The sequence below is a fragment of the Aythya fuligula genome, chromosome 2, assembly GCF_009819795.1.
Source record: "Aythya fuligula isolate bAytFul2 chromosome 2, bAytFul2.pri, whole genome shotgun sequence".
NCBI lineage: Eukaryota > Metazoa > Chordata > Aves > Anseriformes > Anatidae > Aythya > Aythya fuligula.
Genome location: NC_045560.1, coordinates 78,696,608 through 78,723,641, shown reverse-complemented (window position 1 = coordinate 78,723,641; position 27,034 = coordinate 78,696,608). Strand labels below are relative to the sequence as shown.

Below are 27,034 nucleotides of genomic sequence, written 5' to 3'. Positions count from 1 at the left end.
AGACATAACATACCCGCCTTAGTGGCTGTGGGAGTGCAAGAGTGAAATTGGAGGGAATGAATGGGACTGAAATGAGTTTTGTTTAAAATAAATACCTAGCCCCTTCCTTTCATGAGGACTTGCACTGCATTTTGCTACATTCATTTCCAACCCATGTAAATATAGTTTATTAAAACATTTTAACATATTATCCAAGTGAAAAAATAGTGGAATAAAGTACAGATCTGTGAGTCCACATGCTTCTACAAACATTCATTATAGTAACTTGTTGAGTTAAGCCTTAATAAAAGCCCTATTACTGTATTTATCAAACTTTTATAAATTTGAAAATGCCTTCTCCAAAATTGGCGCTGTATATTTGTATTACAGAGCTCAGTCATTTGGACAAAATACTGCACTTTAAAGCTCCACAGGCCCATTGAAGTTAATATGATTCCATTAGGCATAAAACACTTTCTAATATAAACCATTGGGCTAAATTCATTCAATGTATAAAATATCAGTTTATGTACAATATAGACTAGGCTGAATTTTATGGTAAAATACATCAATATAAATGTTGAATTTTTATAATAGGTGGAAATCAAATGTATTCATTTGAATTTGCAGGACTACTTGGAGGACTATTTATAAGAGTATACCTTTCTAACAAATGCATTTAAATATATAGCCAAATGCATTTCTTTTCCTCCCAAGAATTACAATTTCTTTCTTTCCTGCCTTTTTTTTTTTTTTTTTGGAACTGTTCATTACATATTTTCATTTTACTTCTTCAAGGTGCTTAAGATCCCTACAATTGAAAATGATACTACAATAAACAGTAGCAGTATAAATACTACATGCTCTACGGACAGGGGCCTTCTTTTATGATTTCATGGCAATATGGGTTGAAAGATATTTATGCATCGTTAAGTTCTTTTTGTTTCTTTCAAATTATTTTTGCAAATGAATTGGTGTAGATTAATTTGTTTGCATTATCCTTTCATTACTACTGAGCTCCATCTCCAACAAAAATGTCCACCATATGAAAGAGACACATCTGCTTAAATCTATTCTCCTCTGTAGTGTTATGTTTTGTTTAGCCAGCAATCACACCACTAAAGATTTTTATTTTTTTTTCTGAATGCAGCCTCAACGTCCTGCCAATGTTTGAGTTAACTTTAAGTGTTAAGTAAAGAATATTTATTATAAAATGCTCTCAGAATTGTCTCTGGCGAATTGGCTGTGATTCGGCATCTGAGAGTCAGAAGCCCTGGGATCTGAGCTTTATTAACAGTTTCCCTCAGAGTGTGGCAGATGTAGTGAGCCTGTCTTTCACCAAGTATTTGTTTGCAACACCAAGAGCATGATTCTTAGGGCTGCTGAGCAACTGCAGCTCATGCTGGTGAAAACAGAGAAGATTAAAAATGCAGCTAGCTATGCTTACTGGCAATTTCAGAAAATTCAAAGCAAAACAACTTCTGCATTTCCATTTATTTTCTACTGTCAAATGAAATTATGAACAGTCAGCACTGAAAGATGTTTCTCTTCATGACTACTATTATTATTATTTATTTATTTATTTACTTTTTTTTTTTTTAAAAAAAAAAAGGGAGCACACATCTCTCTGAGTGCGTGTACTGCCCGTAACTTGACTGGCTATTTCTTTTAGCTAACTTCAGTGAAATATACCTGGAGTTCGATGTGATGGGGTGTCACTGAGTGCAATTAATGGTTAGCTCTAAGTTAGTGGAATGGGAAGTAGCTAGCTTTGCTAGAAGTGACTGGTTTTAGCCAGGAGCATTAAGCAGTGGTATTTTCCAGTCTAGTCTCTTGAGACTAAAATTAGTGTGGTAGCCTGGATCAGACCAAGGCTCATTTCAAGAGTAGCTGAATTTCAGCCAAGAAAATTGCCTTTGGAAGGCATCTACCCCAGTTACGCCAAATTCGGTCTGGGCTCAGTGATGCACAGCCTGGGAAGCAGCTTGTTGCAGCCTGGAAGGTTTCAGACTAAAGAGGAATTGTAATTAAGACATAAACCTGTGTCAGACACAAAAGGTTTATTTGAGAGCATTTGGCCCAGGAGGTCTGCCCTTAGGGGAGGAGTCAAGGACTGAAATGGGTATTTCATATAGATGCTAACTTGGTTTTCAGGTAGTATACAGTTTGCTGTAGTGTATATTATTTCAATTCCACTGGGATCAAAGCAAGTGAGCTTGCTAAATATTCTTGCTATTCTGTCCTTTTCAGGTGTTTATTTTTTCACTTCTCTTCTACCCATGAGCTCAGTCTGTACTGCACAACTCTTGACCCTAGATCACTCCTTCAAAGACTTAACAGAAACACAAACAACTGGCTAAGTCAGCCAGAAGTCAGAGTGTTTGGTATGCTAAAACCACATACCTAGCATAAAAAGGTGCAAGCTTTCAAAAGAAGGGGAAAACTATTTAAAAAACATAATTCCTGTAGGCTCTAGTGCACTACTCTCATACAACTCCATCTGCTTGCCTCACTAGTTTTGTATCACTTCAGTTTTCAGCTTTAAAAAGACCTAAAGAACAAAGAAAACTGGAGTGAAATACCCCTTCGTTACACTCTTCTCGCCATAGTGAGAACTGCAGCTGAGTGAGCCATACACACGTACATGCAAAATGAGAAAGTAGAACTTGTATTTCTCTCAGATCATGTTTAAAAAAAGAAAGTCATTTAGCCTCTGCACTGTACAAAGACTCTGGGACAGTCACAGAACTGGTGGCAACATTAGATCTACCATTCCACTATGCTTCACAGTCATAGGCAACGGCTAGCATGCACATCTTTATCTAGATCCCTGGCAATTCAGCTCTTAAAATAAATGCGATTATTAGCAGTACCACAAGATGACTGTTTTCTGAGCAGTCCTAAACTAAGCAACAGACCAACAGACAAATTTGTGATACGGGTTGTGAATTCAAAGGACATTAAAAAAATGGCTATTAGTGATCAGAAAACATAGCATAGTTGCCTTCCTCCCTGCTCAGCTAAGTTACCTCTTGATGTGCGGTGTCCCTAGTAAACATAAAGCTGCAGACCACCTCCTCCAGAGTTTCAGCTTCTTCATTAGTATTGAGTGGACTATCCATATAACCTGACATCTGTCCAGCCGTGCTTTCCACACACTCAGCTAGAAAGCTAAATTCATTACATCAGGGACAGCAGTGGTATTTAGGTTTGACTTACTGATCTCTGCTGCTATTACTGTAATGTTGTGCCATAGCAGTGTTTCCCGGTCAAGGGGTTTTGAAGTAAATATCGAACCGTTTCCTGAATCGATGTTGAATACTCTGTCCATATCAGTGTGTCGATCTACAGAATATCTGCAAATACAGAGAGAGGGGTTAGGAGAATGCTTTCCTTTTAATTTCTATCTTCTTTAACCATTTTCTAAGACTAGACATAAAACACCCAGTAAATGGGGTTGCCTTTTGTTTTCAGCGCAGTCTTCAGCATCGTTATATATTCACTCAAAGAGCTTGTTCTGAGCTTCTGGATAATGACACATTGGAGATTTGATTTAGAAGGTGGGGCATTGTCACTGAATAAATGAATTACTGTGGAATTTACATACCTCGGAGAATCATCAAAGCTTTGTTTTTAGTGAGAAATGTGAAGTCTGTGCCCTGAAAGATAGGAAGTTTATTTTGAGGCTGAGATGTCTTTCCCATTATCAAACCCTCTTTTCATGGTTTGATATCTCAACTGTTCCACATCATTTCTGATTTAAGATTTGACAGCTGGGGCGCGTTCCTGCCTTTCACTTCCCAGTGTTTAAAAAGACTGCCCCCCAAAAAAAACAAGCTGGCATGGAACAGATGTTCCACAGTGCCTCTCACATGCAGGTTTGCAGTAATTCATTAAAACTAATGTGCTCAGCCCCGCTTGATGGTATCTAGACGTGAAAATGAATGCTAACAGGCTCTGGAGGAGCTCAGAGCTTAAATACAGATGCAATTTTCAATCTGAACTTTTTTTTTTCCTGATGAACTGAATCCAACTTTAAATGTGAACACTCCAGTTCATGGGACAGTGTCCTACTATCCTGATCCAGATGCTTTTGCTTCATTTCATCTCTCATGCAAATTCTTGCATAAATTATGATGTTGCTAAAGCAAGAATACAACTGCATTATTCTGCTTTTGTTTCTAGCTTGAATGTGTGCTGACACACAGTCCAGGGCAGAGCCTTATGAAGCCCAGTGTCCTCCCTTGGTCTCCTTGCAGGCCACATCGGTGGAGGCAAGGAAGCTACAGCTATCCCTTGTGTCTAGTCCAGGATAAAGACATGACTGAGCTGGCATGCAGTCAGATGAAAACTGGGCCAGGAGAATGACAGGCAGAGTTCATTGTCACTACAGAACTGCGGGGAAGGCAGAGGGTGAAAAAAATTTCCACTCCCTGCTCTGCCCTAGGAGTAGCTGTGTGACATGTCCCTTACTCTGCACAGATTTCCCAGGGCCTGTGTAGCGTTTCTTAACTTCTGAGAATAATCTTGTATGGAGGCAGGAGAGAATAGAAGAGTCCAGCTGAAATGTGATTTTAAGAAAGGTTTATATTTAAAAAAATAACTTGCTAATTATTTTGTAACTGCATGTTTTCCCTTTTCAAATAAAACATACAGAAAAAGGGATAGAGTATCCACATCAAATTAGACTGGTCTTATTCTAAAATAAGAACTTAGTGTCTAGTACCTTCCTAAACAAAATTATTGTAGGTATTCATTATTCTTTTATCTTTTTACACATGAAGTTCCTATGGAAGCAACCAAATGAGATTCAAAGGTACTCGCACAGCAAACTTTTTTTTTTTTTTTTTTGGTAGGACTTGCATAGGCATGCCTTGTTAGTTGATTTAGTCTTTATTCTTCCTGTCATTTGACTAAAAGTGTCAAAATTTTAGCTGCACAAAGTCAACTGTGGTGTCAACCTAGTTCCTTTATGCAGCATTATAGCATTACCATCAGCTTGAACAGAGCATGTGAGAAGGTACGTAATAGGCAGCGCTGAGTGATGGGACAGCTCCAGCAAACCATGTCATTGTGTCCAAATCTAAATATTACACATGAGTTTGTTGACTTAGCTGAAATGTTTGATGGAAACTAGTTTACACCAAGCAGTCTGACTCTCTTATATTTTGACAAAGTAAGTATTTGATATGGTAAACATTTCATTTTAACTTTCATTCAGGCTTTTATATGATATTATGTTGGTATTTTGTGAATTAATTTTTTTTTTCAGAGATTCTTCAGATCTTTTCCATACCTTTCAGCTGAAATACTTCAGTATTTCCACTTCACAGTATATCTAGATTTTTCATTCTTATTTGAACTGAAAATATCAGGACTTTCCATAGATTATCTGTTCCAGCAAACTGCAATAGTATGTTTCAGGCTCTTATTCAGCAAGATATTTAAGTAAGCATCTAGCTGTAGGCATGAGTTGTCCATTTGTTGTTTTCTTTCTTCAATTATGCCATCACTTATTCTTCATATTATGAATGAACTTAAAATTTCTTACAGCCTTAGCATATTTTAATGCTTTGTCATATTGCAATCACTATCACTACTTTGTAAAATTGCCCAGTTCAATTGCATCTGTTGTAAAGTTTCTGAATAAAATAAAAGCAAATGTTCTGGACTTTTTCTAAGGTTACCAGAGCTGTATACATTGAGGATTTATTCAGGATGTTAAGAATTAAAACATGTAAATCCCAATGAAACAATTTGTATATTTAGTCATTTGTGCAGTGGAAAGTTAAACTCAAAAAATAAAAAATAAAAAGAACCAGAGAGCAGCTTCTTAATGAAATGTTAATTTTATTTCTTCATATTCAAGAGAAAATACATACAAGGTCATTGCAGTTAAAGTATAGTCTAATTATACCATTAACCCTGATCTAGAAGGATGATTTTAATAAGCTAGACTGTCACTTCTGTTTCCCAGTTTGTATAATCCAGTCTCTTTTGATCAAGGACCGTTAATTATGTTGAATTGGTGGTGATTCTGACTTATGGATCATAACCTAGTAAGAATTAAGCAGACATCAAACTCGTTTTTATATTTATTTAATGAAATTACTCGTGCATATTTGTCAGATTTCAGACATTGTCCCTTACAAACGGTTATGAATTGACAAGCTAGGAAGTTAAAGGTATCTATAGAGATTCCATTCTCTCCTTGTACATAACAGGAAAAAGGAGAGAGTGAAAGAGAGACTCAAACACATGCAAATATGTTGTCAGTAAAATACACAAACAAAATTAAGCCTTACATTTGTTTGCAGTTCATTTTCATCTGGGAAACTTTAGTAAATCAAATCACAGCAGGGAGACAGTTCCAGTGACTGATGAACTTCATTATGCCTCTGAGGAGTTACTATAGCAAAAAAACTCAACTAGCAATTTAAAAAGATCTGATGTACAATACAGCAGTGCCAGCTGCAGCATTATTTTTCCAGTATGCAGTGGTTCCTAACATCATTTCTGTTTAGATCGAGCACAAGCAGAATGCAGAACTTTTTTTTTTACAATGCAGCTGGACAGTGGTGTGTTACTCGTGAGTGTATTAATGTCACAATGTATGGATGATTATTCAAACATAGCCAAACATCTATTGGTGTATTTTTGTATTGTTTTAATGTCATGTGGCAGCAAAGCTTAGTTATAAGACCTGGACTGATTCTCTACCAAAACACAGGTTGTGAATGATGAAGCACTCTTACAACCAGGGCAGGTGCCTGCCTCATATTCTGCTATTGCTTCATTGTCCCCTGATGCTCAGCAGCTTGCTGTCTAATGCAACCACAAGTCAGGAAGATTTGTGGGTCAGGAAGGGATGTGTGTGTGAATTTTTCATAATGCATTTTCATAATGATATTGTGAAGGTTTCCTTTAATGGAAGATCAAAGGGGCTTTCATCTAACAGAGTTAGGGCTCACTTTGTTTAAAAAGAGAAATCTTCACTCAAGTAGAGGAGAAAATGAAAGGTTTTCATTGTAATATCAACTGTCTAAAGATCTTATTTTTAACTGTCAAGGAAAATTGACAAGCAAGTGACAAGTCATATATATACAGTCTAATTGTATCTTCCCCGAAGCTCAGAGTGAAAATCAGTTTTAGCATCTCCACTGCATGACGGAAAAAAATCATCCTGTCAAAAAGATGCAGACTCAACCCCTGACCCTAAATTCTAGGAGATACCCAAGATATTAGCACCATAAAATTACATATATTGCAAGATAACATCTCACAGGCTACTAGTCTCTGCTGATTTCATTCCTCTCTTAAGATTTTCATATTTCTTCTTGCTGTGTTTATTTCGGTTACTCTAACCTCTTCCTCATTTTTCTTTCTCTACTCCTTTCACTTTGATTGTTGCTTGTTATTAGTGTATAAAGGAGACAAGTTTTCTGCTGCTCTGCATCAATTTTGACATCTCTACTAAATTTTGTTCAGTAATTATGCTTTAATATGCAGAGTACCTGTACAGCATTTAATCACTGCCCTTTGAAAGATAGGTAAGTTTTAGCACACACATTCATTTAATAGAAAAGAGCCAGTAGGCAACACTCAACAATGCACAGCACAATCCCTATCCACTGTAAATCACTTAACAATTAGGAGGTGGTGTTGGTGTGAAATGCAAATGGTTGTAGTTATCACCACAGGGAAGCAGGGAAGCATTCCCCTCATTCTCCAGTGCCATTAGATACAAAAAAGCAGTTTCATATGAAGACTGGAAGGGGCCTGGGTTTCACCTCAACCAATTTTGTCATTTTCATTGTAGCATACCCACTAAGACATGCTATAGAAGTTATCTGTTTTGTCCCTGGGATTCACCACAGTCAACAAAGTACTATGTTGCCCTTCATGTTACTATGCTCTGCTAATCCAGAACTTCCTATAATTCTTGCATGCTATGATGTAAATGAAAGCAAACCTTAATTAAAATTAGAAGGCTTAATCCTGAACAAGAACTCACGTGCAGTGCATTGCATGAGAACCGAAAACAGTTTCTGCAAGAAAGGGTTTTAGGCTTAGTTTCTTCATCTAAGAAATTATGGTGATAATATTTACCCATCTCACAAGATGAGCTGAGAGCTTAAAACTTATTTATGCTTCATAAGCATTGTAAGATATCTTGATGAAAGATGGTTGTTGCAGAAGTGCAAAGTATTGATGTATTGGATTTTTATTAAACCTGCATTGTTCTATTTTGATCTTAAGACTAACTATTGCATTTCCAAGATGTCCAGAGACATGCTAAAATTTGACCTGGATTTAATATTGCTGTATTTTTTATTTCCATCTCTTACTACCTTGTCAGTATCAATGAAATCTAATTAAAGCACACAGATATTTAAAAGTTCTTTCATGTTCTATCCAATATGATATAAGTACTGAAGTATGTTTTCAAATACCCACTGAAACAATGGATGTATTAATTTACCAAAAAAAAAAAAAAAAAAGAAGGCTTTAGTTTAGCTACTCCAACCTTAACATTTCCTCTACTTCCTCTAAGACTAGTTTATTGATTCATGGCTAGAGCAATTTATGAGGTCCATAAGCCTGATTCTTTTCTTACTAAACTTACACTGATACAAGTGAGAACAGAGTCTGTGTACACGCCAAGCTGCTTTTAAGGCACTTCTGCTTGTGGTGTATAGAAGGTAAATGCAACCTCTCTTAAGCAGGTCTGGATGGACAGGAGAAGAAAGAGATGCTGAATCACTCCCCTGTCATACAGCCAAGAGGATGCACTGCACTGCACTGGAAAATGTTAGAGGCGGAAGAAGAACACTAACATCAACTTAGTGTTCTTTTGCAGTACACTCTCCCAAAGTAAAAAGAACATTACACAAATACACAAACATTACTTACTGAAGAGGCTAGTATGTAATTCAAGATGCAAGTGCCATGCAAACACCATCACACATACAAAGATAAGCTAAAGCGAGAGAGATCATTTACCATCTATGCTACTGCACATGCAAGCATATCTGAACAATTTCATTTTTAAAAGTGATTTTTTGTGTGTGCGCTGACATAAAAAAAAAAAAAAAAAGCAAAATCAAGACAGCAACCAAAGTAATAATGAGCTGAAATAGTCTATGCTTACTTGACAGGGTTCTTGGCAGCATCTGGATCTTGAGCTGTTACTGTTCCTATGACACTGTTTATTGGAACATCTTCTTTCACTTCAATTATATACGCTGGTCTGCTGAACACGGGTGGCTCATCTACATCCTCCACTTGAATTCTGACTGTAGCTGAGTCCTTGAATGGCCCCAAGTAGAGGAATCGAGGGTCCACATGAGTGTTGGTAGCTTCCACTTTCAGAATATACAAGTTTTTATTTTCGAAATCCAGTGCCTGGGAAGAGAAAGTAAAAGCTTGAGAGATGTGTGGGGACTGCTGTGGCTACCAGCCATATGAGCTAAATGAATGGGGGGTGTCATGGAGAGGCCTATGCTATGTAACAGGAGCCTGAACTGGGATTAACATGCCAGCAGAAAGGAGAAAGACTGGCCTCTTTGCCACCAATAAAAAACAAAATAACAAACAAACAAACAAACAAAAACAACAACCACTTTTGCAGGGCATTCTGTGCCCAGAACTTCTGAACTCCAAATAATTGTACCTTCTCAAATAGTCTCAACTCTTCATGCTTTTTTCTTCATGCTCTTTCATGTCTTTTTTTTTTGGGGGGGGGGAAGGGATGTTTTCTTGATTCCCCCCGTTTGTGGGGGGAGTGGGGATTTCTAGGAGCTACTTGTTAAAATATTGGCATTCCATCCCTGAAATGAATCGCTGTCATCTGGTGTCAGAGGACATCCTGGACCACCCACAGAAAATATGATTTTATGATAGTCAATGACTATGCCACACACTGATAAAAGTATTAAGAAGAAGCATTTAGGGACAGTTTGTTATAGTACTTAAGGAAATGTGGGGAGAGACTAGTCACCCCACTTTTCCATTAAGTTGTAGAAAATTCACAGCTTCTGTCACCAACAGACAGAAATGCAAACAGAGTTAGACTGATATCGTAATCAGCCCCTGGAAGGCATCTCTTAAAAAACGAGTAATGACAGGTGTCGTACTGATATCAACAAGCAAGTGCATGTTCAGAAAATCTACACAATGTCTATTTAGTGATGACTGAACTTGAACTGATGGAGGATGATATCTGTAACCTTATCAAGCTTGCCTGATAACCCACTGTAAACAATATTTCTCAAACCTTTTCTGACAGCCAGTGTGCAACCTAGTAGATGATGTCTGTTGTGATCCAACAAGGCACAATGATTATTTTTTTTTTTCTGAAGTAAGAGCATGTTGATGGATTTATTAATTAAATCTTTACAATATGAGTCAAAATAAGTTTGTCTATGTACTTTAATACATTTTAGCTATGCAACTTAATACCTTCTGATAGTGTGAAGCAGGCAATGTGATACCGCTTATTTCTGTGGTGTCAACACAGCACCTTCCTAGTAAGTGAACAAATCTTGTAAGCATGTTAGGGATAAAGTCACAGTTGGACAGTGCTTTCTTGAGTTTTCCTGTAGACATGTTCAAAATCAAGATTTTTTTTGCAGTCCTATCCCACTCCATAGATTATTATTCTTTCAGATCCCTTAAAGCATGGGCATTGTTCTAGTAAAGCAGCAAGCATCCAAGTTGCTTGTATAAAAGAAACTTTACATAAGTAATGTTGTAGAGGTTCCTAATAGACAGCATCCAAAATAATAAACAAAACAAGTTACGCTAAAAATGGCAAACTAATATGCGGTAGATAAAGTTTTTGCTGGTATTTCAGAGGCTGGGACGAAGTGTGTTTAAGAGGTGTACCTTTTTGACGGTTATAATTCCTTCCTGTGTGTCCTTGTCTGTGGTAATTCCAAACATGTCATATCCATCCCCCTCAGTGATGCTGTATTCAATCTCTGCATTTTCATCCACATCTGCATCATTAGCTTTTATCCTGCCGATTGGTGAGTCAGGTGGTGTAGATTCAGGCGCTCTAAATTGGTATGTGCCTACAGCAGACAGAGGAGGAAACTTCTGTCAGTTGGACTTAGGGTATCTTGGACAACATCTCTGAGCCCATTGTCCATGTTAGGCATGCACAGATGAGTTACTGAGCCTTCAGCTTTTGCCTTACTTTCATATGGAGAAAAATAACTGCTTCTACCTTTTTTTCTAGTATGAAGGATACATATATGTATCATTAGCTACATATGTTTTTTTTCTGGACACTATCACAGTCTCTGTTGGCCATGTTAAAACTAGGTAAGAAAAATGTGTTGAGGTCAAAAGACAAATAAAATATTAAGAGCTGCCAGAGGCCGATGCAGCTTAGTATCACTAAATGCAAATCCAGCCCAAATGCATATTACTAATGTGGTACACTGAATTTCTCCTCTGAGAAAATCCTACCTGGGGAATGTTGGCATTATGAGCCTGTATCTTTGGCTTTTACATTGAAGACACTCATGTCCAGAGATGTATAATTAACTCATTGGAGGCAGAGTGCTATATTTCCTCTTAACTTGCTCTAATTTAAATGGAAACACTTTGCCCACAGCTAAGAACAGACTTTGAACTCAAATGACAAGTTGCTTTCAATAACTTTCCCAGTGACTTAACCACCAAAGCTTGCTGATTTGTCTGATACTATCTGCAATTATTTTCTCAAACAGCTGTTCTTGACTTTGACACACACTGACACACTGATACACACACATGCACACACTGAGTATTGGTAAGACAAAGCAAAAAAAGAAGGAAGAAAAAAGAGAGAGAGAGAGAGAGAGGAAGGAAGGAAGGAAGGAAGGAAGGAAGGAAGAAGAGAAAGGGAAGTGGATGAAAACTGCATCACTGAATTACTTATAACCATGAACAATCTGGTATATTTATGTATGTGCCTTTGCTTCTGTTTGCAATTAATGTCAGAAAATCCATTGAGGCAAATGTTTCCTGGGTATAGGCATTAACTTAAACAGAATTGCTCTTGGGATCATTTTACGTACTTAAATAAATGCTTCAAAAGTTAAATATGTTGTATTAGAGCAGATACCTTAAAAGACAGTCAACCACAAGGTCTATTATAGAAATAATATTGATCAGAAAATACAGATTGTATCAGTCAAAGCTATTAATGGGTAGGAAAAATAGGAGTTGTTTCTGTATGTTAATTTACTTCTCAAACTATCTACTGCAACTGGGGTAAAAATATTAAAGATATGTTTCCCAATTATTGCAATTAGCCTTAGCATGATGCTACTGTTTGCTCGTGTGTTCTCTTTTTCTTTCTTAAGTGATGTCTTAAACTCAGTAAAGTCATAACAGCAGAAACAATATCTGAGGTCAAAATAATCCATTTTACTGTAAAGACATAGAACGTAAATGTTTCATACTCTGGGGGAACCGAGGAGGATTGTCGTTTACGTCGGTCAGTGTGATGTTCACAGTGGTGGTTCCTGATAATCCGCCCATCTGGCCTCCCATGTCCTTAGCCTGGATGACCACTTGATATTGCTCCCTGTTTTCACGGTCCATGTTTAGCAAAGCAGTTTTAATAATGCCTGAAAACATGAAAATTAAAGAGGCAAAATTCACAAGTAATGTACTCACTTTGATGGAAATTCTTGTTTAAAAAACAAAACAAAACAAACAAACAAAAAAACCCACAGCCTTAAGAACAAAACAATCTCTATGTAATGAGTAAACTTTGCCCAGTACAAATATTTACTGTTATGAGATGGCACATTAAATTACAGACTTGTCATATCAGATCTCAGGCTTCTGCCTATATGACAGACACAATAGCAGTGGCATCCCCAGAAAGATGTTCTACCTATTTGTGAGCAGTATTATTTTACATAACTATTTACCCCTTTTCAGTTCCATGCTAAAGTCTCTCACTGAACTGGAAGAAGGCTCATTGTTCATTATAATGTGCTCCATCTTTTCTCTCCTGTTCTGTCAATATTTTCATTTTGACAGACATGGCAAAATAAATAAATAAATAAAAAGCTAACTTCAGCAAGACATCATTAAAGAGGCAGTACAACATTAAAATGGGAGAAGAGAAATTAATTAAGAAAATTGTGAGCATCCAAGCATGCCCAAGTATATATATTTCTATTTATACATTGATTGAAATGATTTTGCCAGTCTGTTCCTTCTTCAAAAGAACAAATGTCAGTTATAAGCAAAACTCCTATTGAAATTCAGTCATTTAGATTTACCGTGAAACAAAATGTTTGCATTCTTACTGGATGTCTCAAGGCTAAGAAATTACTCCTTTGTAGGCAAAAGGAGTGAAATCCACATACTGAAATCCATGGGAAAATTCATAGCAGCTTCAACAGAGACTTAATCGACTCTGGGAGTTTTGCAATTGATTTCCATGGCTGCAGAATCAAGCTTGTGGTTTACCTTGCTTTCCCTCCATTCCCCATACAACCCTCTTGCTAAAAGGTTATTAATACTGAACTTCCAGGTAAATTATCCTTTTGTACTCTAAGAATACATAGTATATTGTCCAAGTCAGAATGAGTGCATCAGTGCAAAAATCCTCTTATTTTAGTATCTAATACCTTATGTTTGAAGGGAAGCTTTTTTCATCTTCCATTTTCCCCTGAGACATCTAATCTTTACTTTGCCTGAGTCTCTAAGATTTAGTTAAGAAACAATGTGAAAACCCGATTAATTGTCTGGGATAATCCATTCCTTTCCTGTAAGGTTGCTGAGGAGAATGTCTTCTCTAGCTTCCAGCAACCTAACAAAATGGATGTTTCCGTTTAAAGAATTTCTTGAAATCCTTTGTTTCTTGTAGAAGAAGTTTTTTATAAGTCTTGGGAAGAGAATACCTATGTAGTGAGATAGTCAGTGGTACAGCAGATTTGGTCCACCAGAATTCGTATGTGTTACACGCACGGGTTCCAAAGCAGTCTGTTATTCAGCCCATAAAAAATTCCAGTCACTGTATTTAATTTAAATATCTTCCAAAAACAGAACTCAGAAGTTTGGGATTCTATTTGTGATCTGCTAGTGTAGCGCAACAGCCAATTTTACCTCTTCTATCATTATTCTTAATTAAGATTTCTTTCATAAAATTAGCATTAAAGTGATATGTTGCAGATGTACAGAAATTATAATTACTTTAAACAAGTTTTGAAGAAGCACAAGGAGAAAAAAAAAAAAAAAGAGCAAACCTTCAGTCTTAATTTAACCATTATGAAGATCTATGAGGATTAAGCACTTTTTTTCTACACCCACCTGTTTCTCGTTTTCTTCTAAAAGCCAACCTATTTGGTTTAATTTAAGCATCTACAGCAGTCTCTGTACCCACTGCTTGTTAAAAATGATTGAAAACTGGTTCTCATTCAGTACTAATTGTATTTATTAGACTTTGCTGGTAAGATTAAAATAATGTAGGTGTCATGTTTACAGATGTATCGCTCTATTAGATTTGTCAGATTTTGCACTGAATAAGATGTAATCTCTTTGAAGTTTTTGTCTAATATGTCCTAGCTTGGCTTAGCATGTCATTTTAAATTGCAGACGTTGTCACAGAATGACAGATAAGCTCTCCTGACCTGTCTCAGATTCAACAGAGAAATATGGCTGTCCCTGGAGAATGCTGTAGACAACTTTAGCACTGTTCCCATATGTAGGATCATCGGCATCAGTTGCAGTGACTTGCACAACAAAGGTACCTGCAATGATAAATTAAACAAAATAAGGATCTGCATTTTTTTTTCCATGTCCATGACAGTTTATGATGTAGAAAAAAACATAACTCATGTTCAATTCAAACTTAGGGCAAAAAGTGGAGATATTATTTTTCAGAAATTTCTCTGCCCATAAAGGTCATAGATCCAAAACCAAAATGATAGATGGCTTTTTCTCAGTTCATTAAAATGCAGTTATTGACTGTATTTGTAGATCCCTTACCATAGTTCTTATGAACAAACCTGAAACACACCTTTCCCCACATCCTGAAGGTATTTAGAATTTGAATCTCGGTCAAAAATGTACTTTCAGAAATTTACTCATGCTTATGAGTTAATTATGAGTTAATTAATGAGTTAAACTAAAATTTACAATCTGAACAATCTTAGACTTGAAGGTGCTTGACATTGGAATGTAAATCTGTTTTTTCAAATACCTTCTAGAGAAAGAAATGGTTTTGAATCCTAGGCAAAGTGTTAACAAACATGAAAAATTAGCTTAGGTTTAAAACATTTAAAACAGATTTGTGAATAAAGTATTCACTTCACATATTAAAATGTGAATATTAGGTTCTCCTTCAAAAGATGAGTTTTCATCCATGTGACAAGCCCCATGAATGAGAGGAGAGAGTATGCCCCAAAGTCTTTATTTTCATATTGGCTGAGCTTTATTTTAATCTCATTCTTGATCATGATTAATTAACGTTTCTTTCCCTAGGTATTATTTCAGATTAGAAATGTGCTTCTTGCAGTTCAACCATCCATTGCTCTCTGACAAAGAAATCAAAATGACCTTCCTCAGAATCACAGAGAAAAAATCAAAACCTGTCAACTTCTGTGAAAAAGATCCAATCTTAAAATCATATTTCAAGGAAATTATTTTCTTTTCTTTTGTTGATTGATTCTTACAGCTTGATACATTTGAAACCAATTGAAAGATTTCAGTGGACATCAGTGGACTTTGGAGCTCATTTTTGTTGCCTAAAAAAAGCAACAAGGGTCATAGGAAGTTAATGACATATCAAGAATTAGTGATGAGTTGACTTGGCTGATAGTTTTCTCTCTTGAAGTGTGTACATTCACTTCTGCGCTTGCCATTTTCCACTTTTTTTTTTTTTTTTTGGTACTTTCTTGAACTAAGCAAGATTTGCTTAGTAATTCTAGGGGTTGTGTTGATACACATGGGTGACCATGGCTTAACATACTATTAAACTGCAACTAAATCACTTTAAAGGTATGTAACAGAGGTAAGCGCAGCTTACTTTCACTGTGAACTAAACAAGATTGCATGAACTTTCTTTTTCTGTGGCACAACAGAGAGATTGGGTTGCACTCAGTGGACACTTCTGTTTTCAGCAAGCTTCTGTTGCTAATTCTCTTGGGGTTAGATTTTTTAAAATGGCTGAGGTACCTTTACTCAACTCAAACAACAGATGTCCCTAAACTTTGGGGCCTTAATAAAATCCACATAAAGAACCCGTATCAGACACTGAAATTAACTGTTAGTTAGCACCTACCAACGTCTGACATTTCAGGGATGCTGGCATTGTAAACGTCCTTTGTAAACATTGGCTCATTGTCATTGATATCATGGATCTTAATGATGAACTCAGATTCTGGTTCCACTGGTCTTCCAGTCCTTCTGTTTATAGCCTGGGCACGAAGTATGTATACAGGCTTTTCTTCCCTGTCTAGTCTCTTTGTGGCCTGGATGTCACCAGTGTTTTCATTGATAATGAAGAGGTCTCCTGCTCCATCTCCTGAAAGGATGTACTTAAGTGATCCATCTCCTTTATCCTGGTCTGAATGCAGCTGGTGGTGAAATGGGAATTAAAAAAAAAAAAAAAAAAAAAAAGGAAAAATAAATAATTGGAACACAATTCTAGGTACTTTATCTTGTTATCATGATACAGGCTTTACTATTATTAACGCCCAGCCAAAAGGCTGTACACTGCTTTTAGGAAATGAGATGATACCTCAGTAGGAGCACTGAATTGATAGAGTTGTGTCTTCATGTCTGAATTGAATTGAAACCATTTGCTGTATAATAAGAAACTAAGAAAAACCACGAACTGCAGCTGTAGATCACTTCCACAAGCTAAGCATACGTCGATCTGATCTAAATGCCAGTGGCTCAGGTGAAATCCTAGGAATATATAGGATACTGAGATCCTACAGATGGAAAAACAGCAGACTCGTGAATTGCAGTAAGCAATTAAAGAATTAAAGAATTAAAAAGTGGCCATGCCAGTCACTTCTTTAGTTTAAATACTGTGTTCTGTGCTGTTATGTCCCCTGGACTACTAAGTACACAGCTAACAGGAAAATACATGTATTAACAAATGCAGCAAACTAAGAGCAAAGGCAGGCATGTGTTCCAGACCATTCCAGCACCGGCAATGAAGACATCAGTTCCCTTTATCCAAAGGGACATGGACCAAGCTGAAACATGGTGGGGGCAGGGGAAAGAGAATGATGATAGCATGCAAATCATGAACTGCCCAAACCATCACCTTTTTATCCCAGGAGACTTCCATTTCCCTTGAAATGCTGCTTAGCACACACAAAGTACAACCGATTAAATCCTACTGTGATGGATCTTCCTTTGATAAGGGCATATTTATTCCCCTGGCTTTAAAATCAAGGCTAATCAACTACATTTTATTTTCTTGATACATCAGAGGAAAAATATATATTTATTAAAATGGATTCTAAGTTTGGTTTCATCATTTTATGACAAAATTCTTGAGGGAAAAAAGATCAGGTATCAGATTCTGCAGATGGTTGATTTCATAAAAAAGACATGTTGATGAGTCAGGAGAGATGGACTTTCATTGCTTCTCCTCCTGAATACAAATAACAAAAAATATACCCAGCTGAATGTGTGGTGAAGCATTTAGCATTGCTGGATAGCATGCTGCATAGAACAGAAAGATTTGTAAGTTGGAAGAATATAGAATATTATGATCTTCACGTAGATTTTTCCAGTGCTTGGCTATGCCCCAACCACACTGGAAGGGCAGCCTCCAGTATGACCATATGGTCAATGTTTTGGGCTTCCTCCAACCTTCTGCCCAGATCAGTGCTACGCTGGCAGCATACTGTCAACACCCTTGGTGGCACAGCGCTCCACCACGTGCCTGTGGTCCCTACAGAAAGCATGCTCCATGCAACCACTCCAACTTCAAGGGCAAATCTTTTTGACACCATACATGCAAAGAGTGTCCAATAAAACAAAATCTCAGAACTGTAGCATGCTTAATCATTAGCAGACGTGCCGAGGCACTGTTCCTTCATTTTCTCCTTCAGCGAGAAAATGAGCATTCAGTGTAATTTTGCACAGAGCCCTTTCTCTTGATAATAAGAATACCAATAGCCCGCTTGTATGCAACACTTTTCATCACATTTCAAAACCCTTCACAAAAGCAGTCAATAACACTTGCTCTGTTTTTTGAATAACAAAGTATAGAAACTTCAAGTTTCCCAAAACTGTACATGGAATAGAGTTCAAATCTCCCGAGTCCCAGTCAGTTGGCTATCAGGCCTACAGAAATTATACTACTAGATAGAACCTAAGCCTCTGAAGAATATCTGTTAGACCTGCTTGTTAAGAAGTTAGACTAGAAGTCTACTGTGGGAAGTAATTATAATAGGATATTTGAATATAATTTTTTCAAAGGCAACCTGCAACAACAAAAAAAAAAAGGCATGGAAAGAATTCTGTCTTTAAAAATGTGTGTTACTTATGGTTGTTTCACACCCCAAAATTTAATTTTTTGTTTGCCTTGAATGCCTCTTTAATTTTGTCTGCATCATATTGGGAGAAAAACAGCCCTCGGTAACAGACCATCATTAATTCATATTAATCATGGAATAGTGCTGTTGTGAGATTTATTACAGGCTGACTCCCAAAATAATTTTTATCACCATTTTAATTAAAACTGGTTTCAAGGAACAAGGTAGCAAAAAAGGTCAAGCTAGAAAAGGTGTTGGAACCACCTGGGAATTGTTTTCTATAATATTTTTACATAGTCTAGACCACCTAAAGAGCTAAAAACAGAAATGTGTGATTTTTTTTTTCAAGTCAATAGTTTATGAAATTTCCATTCTTTCCCCACAACTAATCCACCTGTGTAAGATGGATTGTGACTCTGTGTATCAAGAAAATGTATATCTCAGTGTACTAACTCATTAATGTTGAAAATGAGGTGATCTTCATCAAAGAAAGCTTCAGTCTCTAGCCCTTCAGCAAAACCACTAACTTTTGAAAATAAATATTCCATATGACAAGATACTTTTCAACTCTGTTACCTTCAGTTTTAAAACTTTCCTAAGACATGACAGAACAAACTAAGTGTTCAGTTGGTCAGACAGTAAATGGCATATTTACTGTAAGAATGAAATCTGAGGGAGGTCACATCTTGTGACTAGTGTATGTTACACAGAGCTCAGTCTGGCTGAGTGCCTGCTCTTCAAACCAACAGTGCCCTTACAGTGTGTCACCACACATGGCCTCAAGAACCTGCTTCATAAAGATTCTCAAAAGGTATAATTACAATGCTTGATTTCAGTAAATTATGATGATTTTCTAACCATTCAGCATCAGGTGTTTTGTTTCTTCTTTTTGGTGGGATAGGCCAATATCACAGCACCAGCATCGACTGCTTAATAGCTAGGCCAAAATAGTTTGGATTTTGTGCCCTTCTTTTTCAGAAAATAACATTCCTGCAGATATGTAGGAAAGTTTCTTACAGATGTTAAATTTGCAGCATTCACATGTGAGGCAAATATCTGGAAAAACAATTTATTATTAGATTTTACTTTATCTGTGTTTGGCTGTTTGCTTGGTATAAAATTTTATCCAGACAAAAGCAATCTCTTCTATTTTTTCTTAAGTGCCAGTTTACTTGGAAGCAATATTCTGTCTGTGTGACCTATATGAAAGGGGAGATTGCTGCTCTAACCATGTTAAAAAAAAATTAGGAATAAAATGCAAAGGCGAAACTAATGGTGCAAGCTTAGGCCAAAAGAAGGGCCCAGAGGAGAGATGCACTTAAAAATGCAGTTGATGGTGTTGTACATAAAACTTAACACAATTGTTAGGTTATGAAGATGAAATGAGTAGTGGTAACAACCCTGCTTTCCTTTTAAGCTGAGGTTATTTTTCACTACCCAGACACCTCATTTCACAGGAAGTTTGCTGTGATGAGATATGCATATAAAGTACACTGCAGATGCTTTCAGCAGGGCAGATTGTAGCCAACACAAGACATTATAGCTTCACTCTGGGTGCTAACCCGTGTTGCAAAAGAGTGTCCATTATCCTCTGCATAAAGTTGGTCACAGGCCAGATAAATGGACCATGGCAGATAGTCATGGGATAGAATAATACATTGTGGGACACAGTGCTCATGTCAGCTGGACTGTATCGTATTACTGTTCCTCAATACGATGTTAAAACAGCCAAATGTTTTTAGTGCTCCACTTAAAATTAGAGTTTTTATTTCCTGAGGAACTCAGTGTTACTCAATGACATTCATGTCAGCGGGGCACTGAACTGAGCAATACTCCAAAGGTAAGCAAAATTGTGAAGAAATAGGTCTATGCTGTTGAAAATAAAAAAAAAAAAAAAAAAAAAAAAAAAAACAGCAAATGCATCACCAATTGAGGTGTATTAATATTATTGTAAATTGATTCACTCAGAATCTTGTCAGGACACTTGTGAAATCACCCATCAATCACTGGCTAAGGCTGAGGATGAACGACAAATTAAAGATTTTACTATGCCCTAGGCATACTTTTACTCATTGTACTTTAATGCCACTGCTATGTGAACCATCTGGTTTGCCTTTAATGATTTATAGTCAAATAAAAACTGTCCAGTTTTTTCCTTCCCCCCTTCTCCACCCCCGAAGTGTCCTGGCCCCAAATACCAACATGGCTGCTTCTGAAAACAGCCAGGGCCTAATTCCTCCAGCAAGAAACACAAAGAGATGTTTAAAATGCTTGCAGGACTGCAGTGTTAGCCACCTGTATTTGACATCATGCTCATTGTCACATACATAAGTAATTTTAAAAGAGGATTTTTTGTTGAATGTAGCCACAATCTGAAGCAGCCTTGCTCTCCCCAGTGTCACAGTGGCAGAGGCCCCCAAAAGCAGCAAGGGCAGTGACAAGCATCTCCTCAGCATGACTGAAAGGAAAAGGTAGGTGAAAGCTGTGCACAAAGCATTTGTACTGTGAGCATTTTTTTTTTTCTGACTGAATACATTTACAGTATTTGTGTTAATCTCCAATACATTGGGTTGCTTAACTTTAAAGCAAAAATCCATGAAAATTTTACCAGGTTTTCAAAGGTTGAATCAGACACATGCTGCACAAATAGGAATTACTTCAACAAACTATGTGGGGAGAGTTTAAGGGAGTCTTTCATGTACTTTGGTAATAAGACTATAAACTGAAATGGCATGAAAGCAGCAGATCAAATTGGCATTAAGTTGTTAATGTCTGGCTTTGGTACTGCAAAGTGCAAGAGCTGTACTCCAAAATGTCGGCAGTACTCCTGTAAGAAGCAGCGTTAGTGTGTTCTAGCACAGGTGAGGGCCAGGCAAGGCCCCTCCCAGTGCCCCACAAGCAGCCGGGCACTGGGGGCACTGGGGCAGACCAAGCACCAGGCACCTCCATGGGGCCAAGGCCGGGCTGAGCCCAGCTGGAAGGGGGCCATGGGCAGGCAGGGCAGGGCTGCAGGGAGCAGGAGCCCGGCCCTGCTGTGGCCTCTATGGGGCAGGGGCTGGTGGCCACAATGCTGCTGATGGGCCTCAGCCTGGTCAGAGACTGGTGGGGCCCTTTTGGGGCCCTTTACTAATCACGCAAAATTCACCTTGATACAAAATTGTATGAAACAGCAGCACCAAAACCCTGTAATGAAAGTGAGGTCCCATGTATTATAATAGGTTAAGATTAAGCTTTTTTTTTTTTTTTTTTTTTTTTTTTTATGTGTGTTACAATGGAATGCATTAGAGAAAGGCAGCTTTCCAGCACACATATTTGTAATGAGGTTTCACTGAGAATGTACTTTTATAGCTGTGGTAATTAAATTCCAAAAAACTGAAATTGCAGGCCATGGATATTTTCCAGAGCGAAATAACATCCCTCCTCTACCTCACTCTGTAACACTGATTTAAACATTGTAGTTAATCTCATTCAAGAAGTGGCTTTAGGTTATGTAAGACAGCTGTAAATTGCAGTTTAGCTCCCACTAATGTCATATCACTGGTTATGATACCTGGCAATTCAGTGGGCTAGGCGCCTTTCCATCCATCCTACAGACCAAGTTCTGGTTCCTGTTGTGAATATAACCCCCAACTCCCTGAATTTCAGAACAGTTCCTGGACTTCTACAAAGACACAAGCCAATTAACCTTGGGATGTACACACTGAACCATCAACCTACAATTATCTAGAAATAAACTGCCTCATATCTTATTGTTTGTGTTTATTAGAAGAACTTGCTATTCTGGAGTTGCTGTGGTCACATTTTCCCCCCAGCACAATAATGAAATAGAGACCAATTATTAAAGTAGTAAGTAGGCAGTTGGTAACAAAGAGAATCACTGGTTTACACTTGGCAGCATTCACAGCAATGATTTCACTCCAAATTGAATAGATCCAAACAGCAGAGTCTTGTCTAGTACTGAACAAATTCAATGACATGTATTGCTTGAGGTTACACAGTGCGATTCTACAGCATTCAGAAAAAACTAAAGCACTCAAAATACCGTAATACTATAATATTGCACACAGTTTCTATTTCAGAATAATAACCTCCTTGTCCCTCCTGACGCTTTCTATTCCTGTAACGTCAACCAACCCTGTAAATTCATATCATAATCAACACCATTAATATCATGAAATAATCATCCCAAAAGCTTTTACTCTGCTTGGTGACTCTGTATTAAAAGGAAAAAAACATTTTTTTGTACATTAGTACTTAGCACTAGTACTAAGTAATTAGTACTTATTTACTTATGTATATTTTGCTGAAAGTTACTTATTTGCTTCCTAATGCCCCAAAAAGTACCTGCCAAACACTGAACGTATGCTATATACCTACAAATTCATACACTGTGTCACGTATCATCAGGGCAAATACTTAACTAAATAAATTATTTTAAGACGTAAAAGATTTTTTTTCTAAAAAGATAATCCACAAGATCCACAGGGAGATCCAGCATCACCAGAAATGAGAGATTTCCTGGGGATGTGTGTGCCATGTTCTTATGGCTTCAATTATGCAAAGCTCTGGTTCCTTTCATGGTTCACATAACCTCTCTTTCTGACTCACCCCTTAGGCAAAGCATCCTGCTCTTCCTCCTATCAGTTAGCCCCACTGCATGGTATTTCATACATCCTGCTCCAGCCATATCCTCAAAACCTCTTGCCTGCAAAATGCTAAGCTCCTTCTCATATCCCCTAAATCCTGGCTGGGAAAGAGTCAGAATGTTCCATGTTTGGCAACGGCTTATATGCCTACTTACGGCACAGCCAGCTGACCAGTCAAGGCACAAAGTAGGTTTCTTTGCTTCATGCAGCTACTGTTCTTCCAAACTGTTTAGGAAATGAACAGTTTCAACACTTTTATTGCTCTATAAAATTTAATTTGAAGTGGTTAATGGACTTAACATTATTGAAAGAGGACAGTGAACAGAGACTGTGGCTAGAACACTGAGGCTACTTGTCTACCGAGGTCACATATCTGGATTGTTACGTTAAGATGTAGGTACCTACCTTTAAATTATATCATTATTTCAAAAATTTAACTTAAATTTCTGGTAAAAATGGGGGGATGCTAAAAAAGAATTTGGAAGAGAATAGGAGAAGCTGTTTAGAGAGCTATAGGAAGTGATTCCATTCTTACACAAAACAATTTGAAGATTATATGAACATTTATACTCTACAGCCTCAAAAGAGGTGGGGGAACAGCAGTTTGAAGTAAGATTCAAACACTGTCATTTCCAAAGAAAATAAACGAACCAAACTAGAAGTATTGACAAGCTGAAAAGAGAAATGCAAACAGACTTGACCTTACCAGAGCACAGCACCATCTTTCCAGATGTGCAGCTGCCAGAAAGAGCTCCTACATGCAGGGGCTTTATTTAGACTATTATGACAGGTGCTTGAAGTAGATAACCACTTTTTTATATCTCTTCACTAACCCAAGATCTGCTTTCCTAAGCAATCCAGCAATCTGGAGCACCTCCCCTATGAAGAAAGGCTGAGAGTGCTGGGGCTGTTCAGCCTGGAGAAGAGAAGAGGGAGACCTCATTGCAGCTTTTCAGTACTTAAAGGGGGCTTATAAAAATGATGAAGAGAAGCTTTTGCTCATGCAGATAATGATAGGACAAGGGGGAATGGTTTTAAACGGGAAGAGGGGAGATTTAGATTAGAGGTTAGGAGGAAATTCTTCACTCAGAGGGCAGTGAGGCCCTGGTACAGGCTGCCCAGAGAAGCTGTGGATTCCCCATCCCTAGAGGTGTTCAAGGCAAGGCTGGATGGGGCCCTGGACAACCTGACCTAGTGGGTGGCATCCCTGCCCATGGCAGGGCGTTGGGATTGGATCCCAAGGTCCCTTCCAACCAAAGCCATTCTATGATTCTATGATCTTCATTGTTCCTCACTTTCTTGACTTACAGATGTTGCAGTTTTACAGAGTACTTGAATTAGTCTATTGTAGTGATTAGTTTACTATAGAAAGTGTAGTTACTGTATTATAGTTAATACAATAAACCTCATACGGCTCAGTGTGACTGATTCCAGAGTGTTTGAGTTTGTGAATGCAGTTCTAATTTCCTTGCTTCCCACCAGGCCTAGTGAAGAAAAAGGTATGACAGGTACACAGTACCTATTTGAAGAAATCACTGCTCTGATGATTAGAAAAAGTCTTGCTTCCCAGATTAGCTGTGTTCTCATGCCAAGATTGTTTTTCTGTTTTAAGGACCTCCTCCCACTTTCATGTATTTTTCCTCTTCCAACATTTAAAGATAATAATCCCTTATGCTTACAGTACTTTTCTTTGCTAGGCTAACAGCCTATATGTATTCTTCTATTGTAAAATGGGCACTTTTCAGTCCTCAGATGGAATCCTGTTTACAGTCATAGTCTCTCATTTTCGAGTCAAGTGGATTCCAAAAACAGTCAGTGAAGAAAAGGCCAGATATGAAGGACTGATGTTCCCACTAGTTTTTCTGTAATTGGTCCATTTTTATAGTCTTTTCTTCTGTATGAGTGGATGCAGGTTTTTAAACAGTGATGATAATATTTTCCTATCTTCATTACAAATGAGTAGGTACATTTACCATTTTCATTGCCATATTGAGCTAGCTTCTTCCTGTCATCCCAGAACTGACTAAAACACTCAGGTTTTTCTCCTTTTCTTACTGTTTCTAATTTATGACCATTCATTGTGTATTTGATTTTTTTTTTCCCAACTCCTATTTCATGAACATTGCATTTCTATCCTGTTTCTATTCCTTCCATCTTTAAGATCATCTTTTTCTTTCTGTGAGATATTCTGATCAGTGGTGAAGGATATGATACAGTACTAAAATCAGGTGTGCAAATATTAAACCTGTAAAACCTGTAATAAACTGATGAAACAGAATTGAAGAATTGCTAAGGTTATATGAGATTTCTGGGGATGTTGGTTTCTTTGGAGTTATTTGAAAATACACAATGTCTTATTTGTATTGTCCTTACTCCTCTTTTTTTTTTTTTTTTTTTAATGCTATAAAGGGTAGTATAGCAAACCCAGAAATACTTTAAACCCCAAGATATTCAGTTGTGGAATGCTATTGATAAAATAATATAAAATGGGCTATGTTTTTATATAAAGTTCATACCTGCAACCTACTTCGTGCAAAGAAACTGTATCAGCCCTAGTTGCATGGAATCAGGTAGATTAGCAAAAAAATAAAAAATAATAAAAAAAAAAGTGAAAATTGAAATATAAACCAAAAGTTCTGTAAAGGATTCAAAGTCCAATACTTGGACTCAAGTCCAAAATGTAACTGAAAAGTTTTATCAAGAGGCAAAGGTAAAACAAAAATGCCCCCTAGGTGCTCCTTTAACCTAGGTACTGGTCCTTAGCTCTAACCCTGAGGATTTTAAAAGATAAACATCCCATGAGTTTAAAGGAGGAAAAAAATGCTAAGATTGTACCCACAGCAAATGGGGAAAAAAGCTAGATGACGGATAGAAGCATTCAGTAACAGTAGAATCATCTGCAAAAATATTGTGCTGAGACAGAACAATAGGAGGAACAAAAAGACACCGACAAAAAAAAAAAAAAAAAAAAAAAAAAAAACAGAAACAAAACAAGAACAATAATAACAAAAAAACCACCAGGGTAATGGTATCTATCTGCTTCTTGAGAGTATCAAAATGTCAGTGGTATTTCTCATTCACTTTCAAAAGCAGCAGTGCCAATCCATTCTCTGTAATGACACTGAGAGAAGCTAAAAACAGTATTGTGCTTCCAAACAGCTTCAGGAAATGAATGGACCGAGAAGCAGTAAGAACATTTCAAGATTCGGAAGCAAACAGGTGCTTGAAAGGCAAACTGAGACCAAAAGATGGCATCTGATTTCAAAACAAACAAACAAAATGCAGGGAAGGCCCTATGATAAAGAGTATAGAGTGAAAAAAAAAAAAAAAAAAAGAAAAAGAAAAAGGAGTAAGGAATAGAGTATAAAGGGCACTGGAATGAGAATTTATCATTTGACTGGAGACAAGAGACGAAGTGCTCTCACTTTGGACCCTCCGGACTCGCATCCTCCAGGCAGGTTGGAAGGCTCTTTTCATTCTGCTTTTGTGAGGACTGTACGTGAGACTGCATGGCCTGAGACAGACCTGGATGATAATTTGGCTGATGTTGTGATCCTTGGCTTACGGGACAGGCTGCCCAAAGAGTAGTCAGGAACCTGCTGTCCTCTTTAAAACATGCAAAACTAAGATTAAAGATCCGTGCTGTGGTGACTCATGCTTTTATTACACACCCTTCAAAATCACAAATGGGTTTTCTAACCCAAAGTGCAAACATGCAGCCACAGCTAATCAGCTTTGCAGAAAATCAATTGGGAAGTGTCAGTCCTTTCAACGTTGCCTAGGGCCTATCAACTCTTTCCCTCTTGGGTTCCCCAACTGCTGCTGCTCTTCAATGGGATTAAACAGGGACAATGACACACGAGCTTTTGTCCTGCACTGCAGTACATCAAACTGCGA

General features: G+C 37.4%; 1 protein-coding gene across 1 annotated transcript in view; it reads right to left on the bottom strand.

The window, feature by feature from the left end:
* CDH6 (cadherin 6) overlaps nt 1–27,034 on the bottom strand; it is a 54,939-nt gene that overhangs the window by 9,037 nt on the left and 18,868 nt on the right. Inside the window, exons 3-8 of the mRNA XM_032182308.1 lie at nt 16,274–16,568; nt 14,622–14,741; nt 12,435–12,602; nt 10,867–11,054; nt 9,131–9,384; nt 3,199–3,335 (exon numbers count right to left, since the gene is read on the bottom strand). Coding sequence (XP_032038199.1) covers nt 3,199–3,335; nt 9,131–9,384; nt 10,867–11,054; nt 12,435–12,602; nt 14,622–14,741; nt 16,274–16,568 — 1,162 coding nt within the window. The remainder of the gene's footprint in view (nt 1–3,198; nt 3,336–9,130; nt 9,385–10,866; nt 11,055–12,434; nt 12,603–14,621; nt 14,742–16,273; nt 16,569–27,034) is intronic.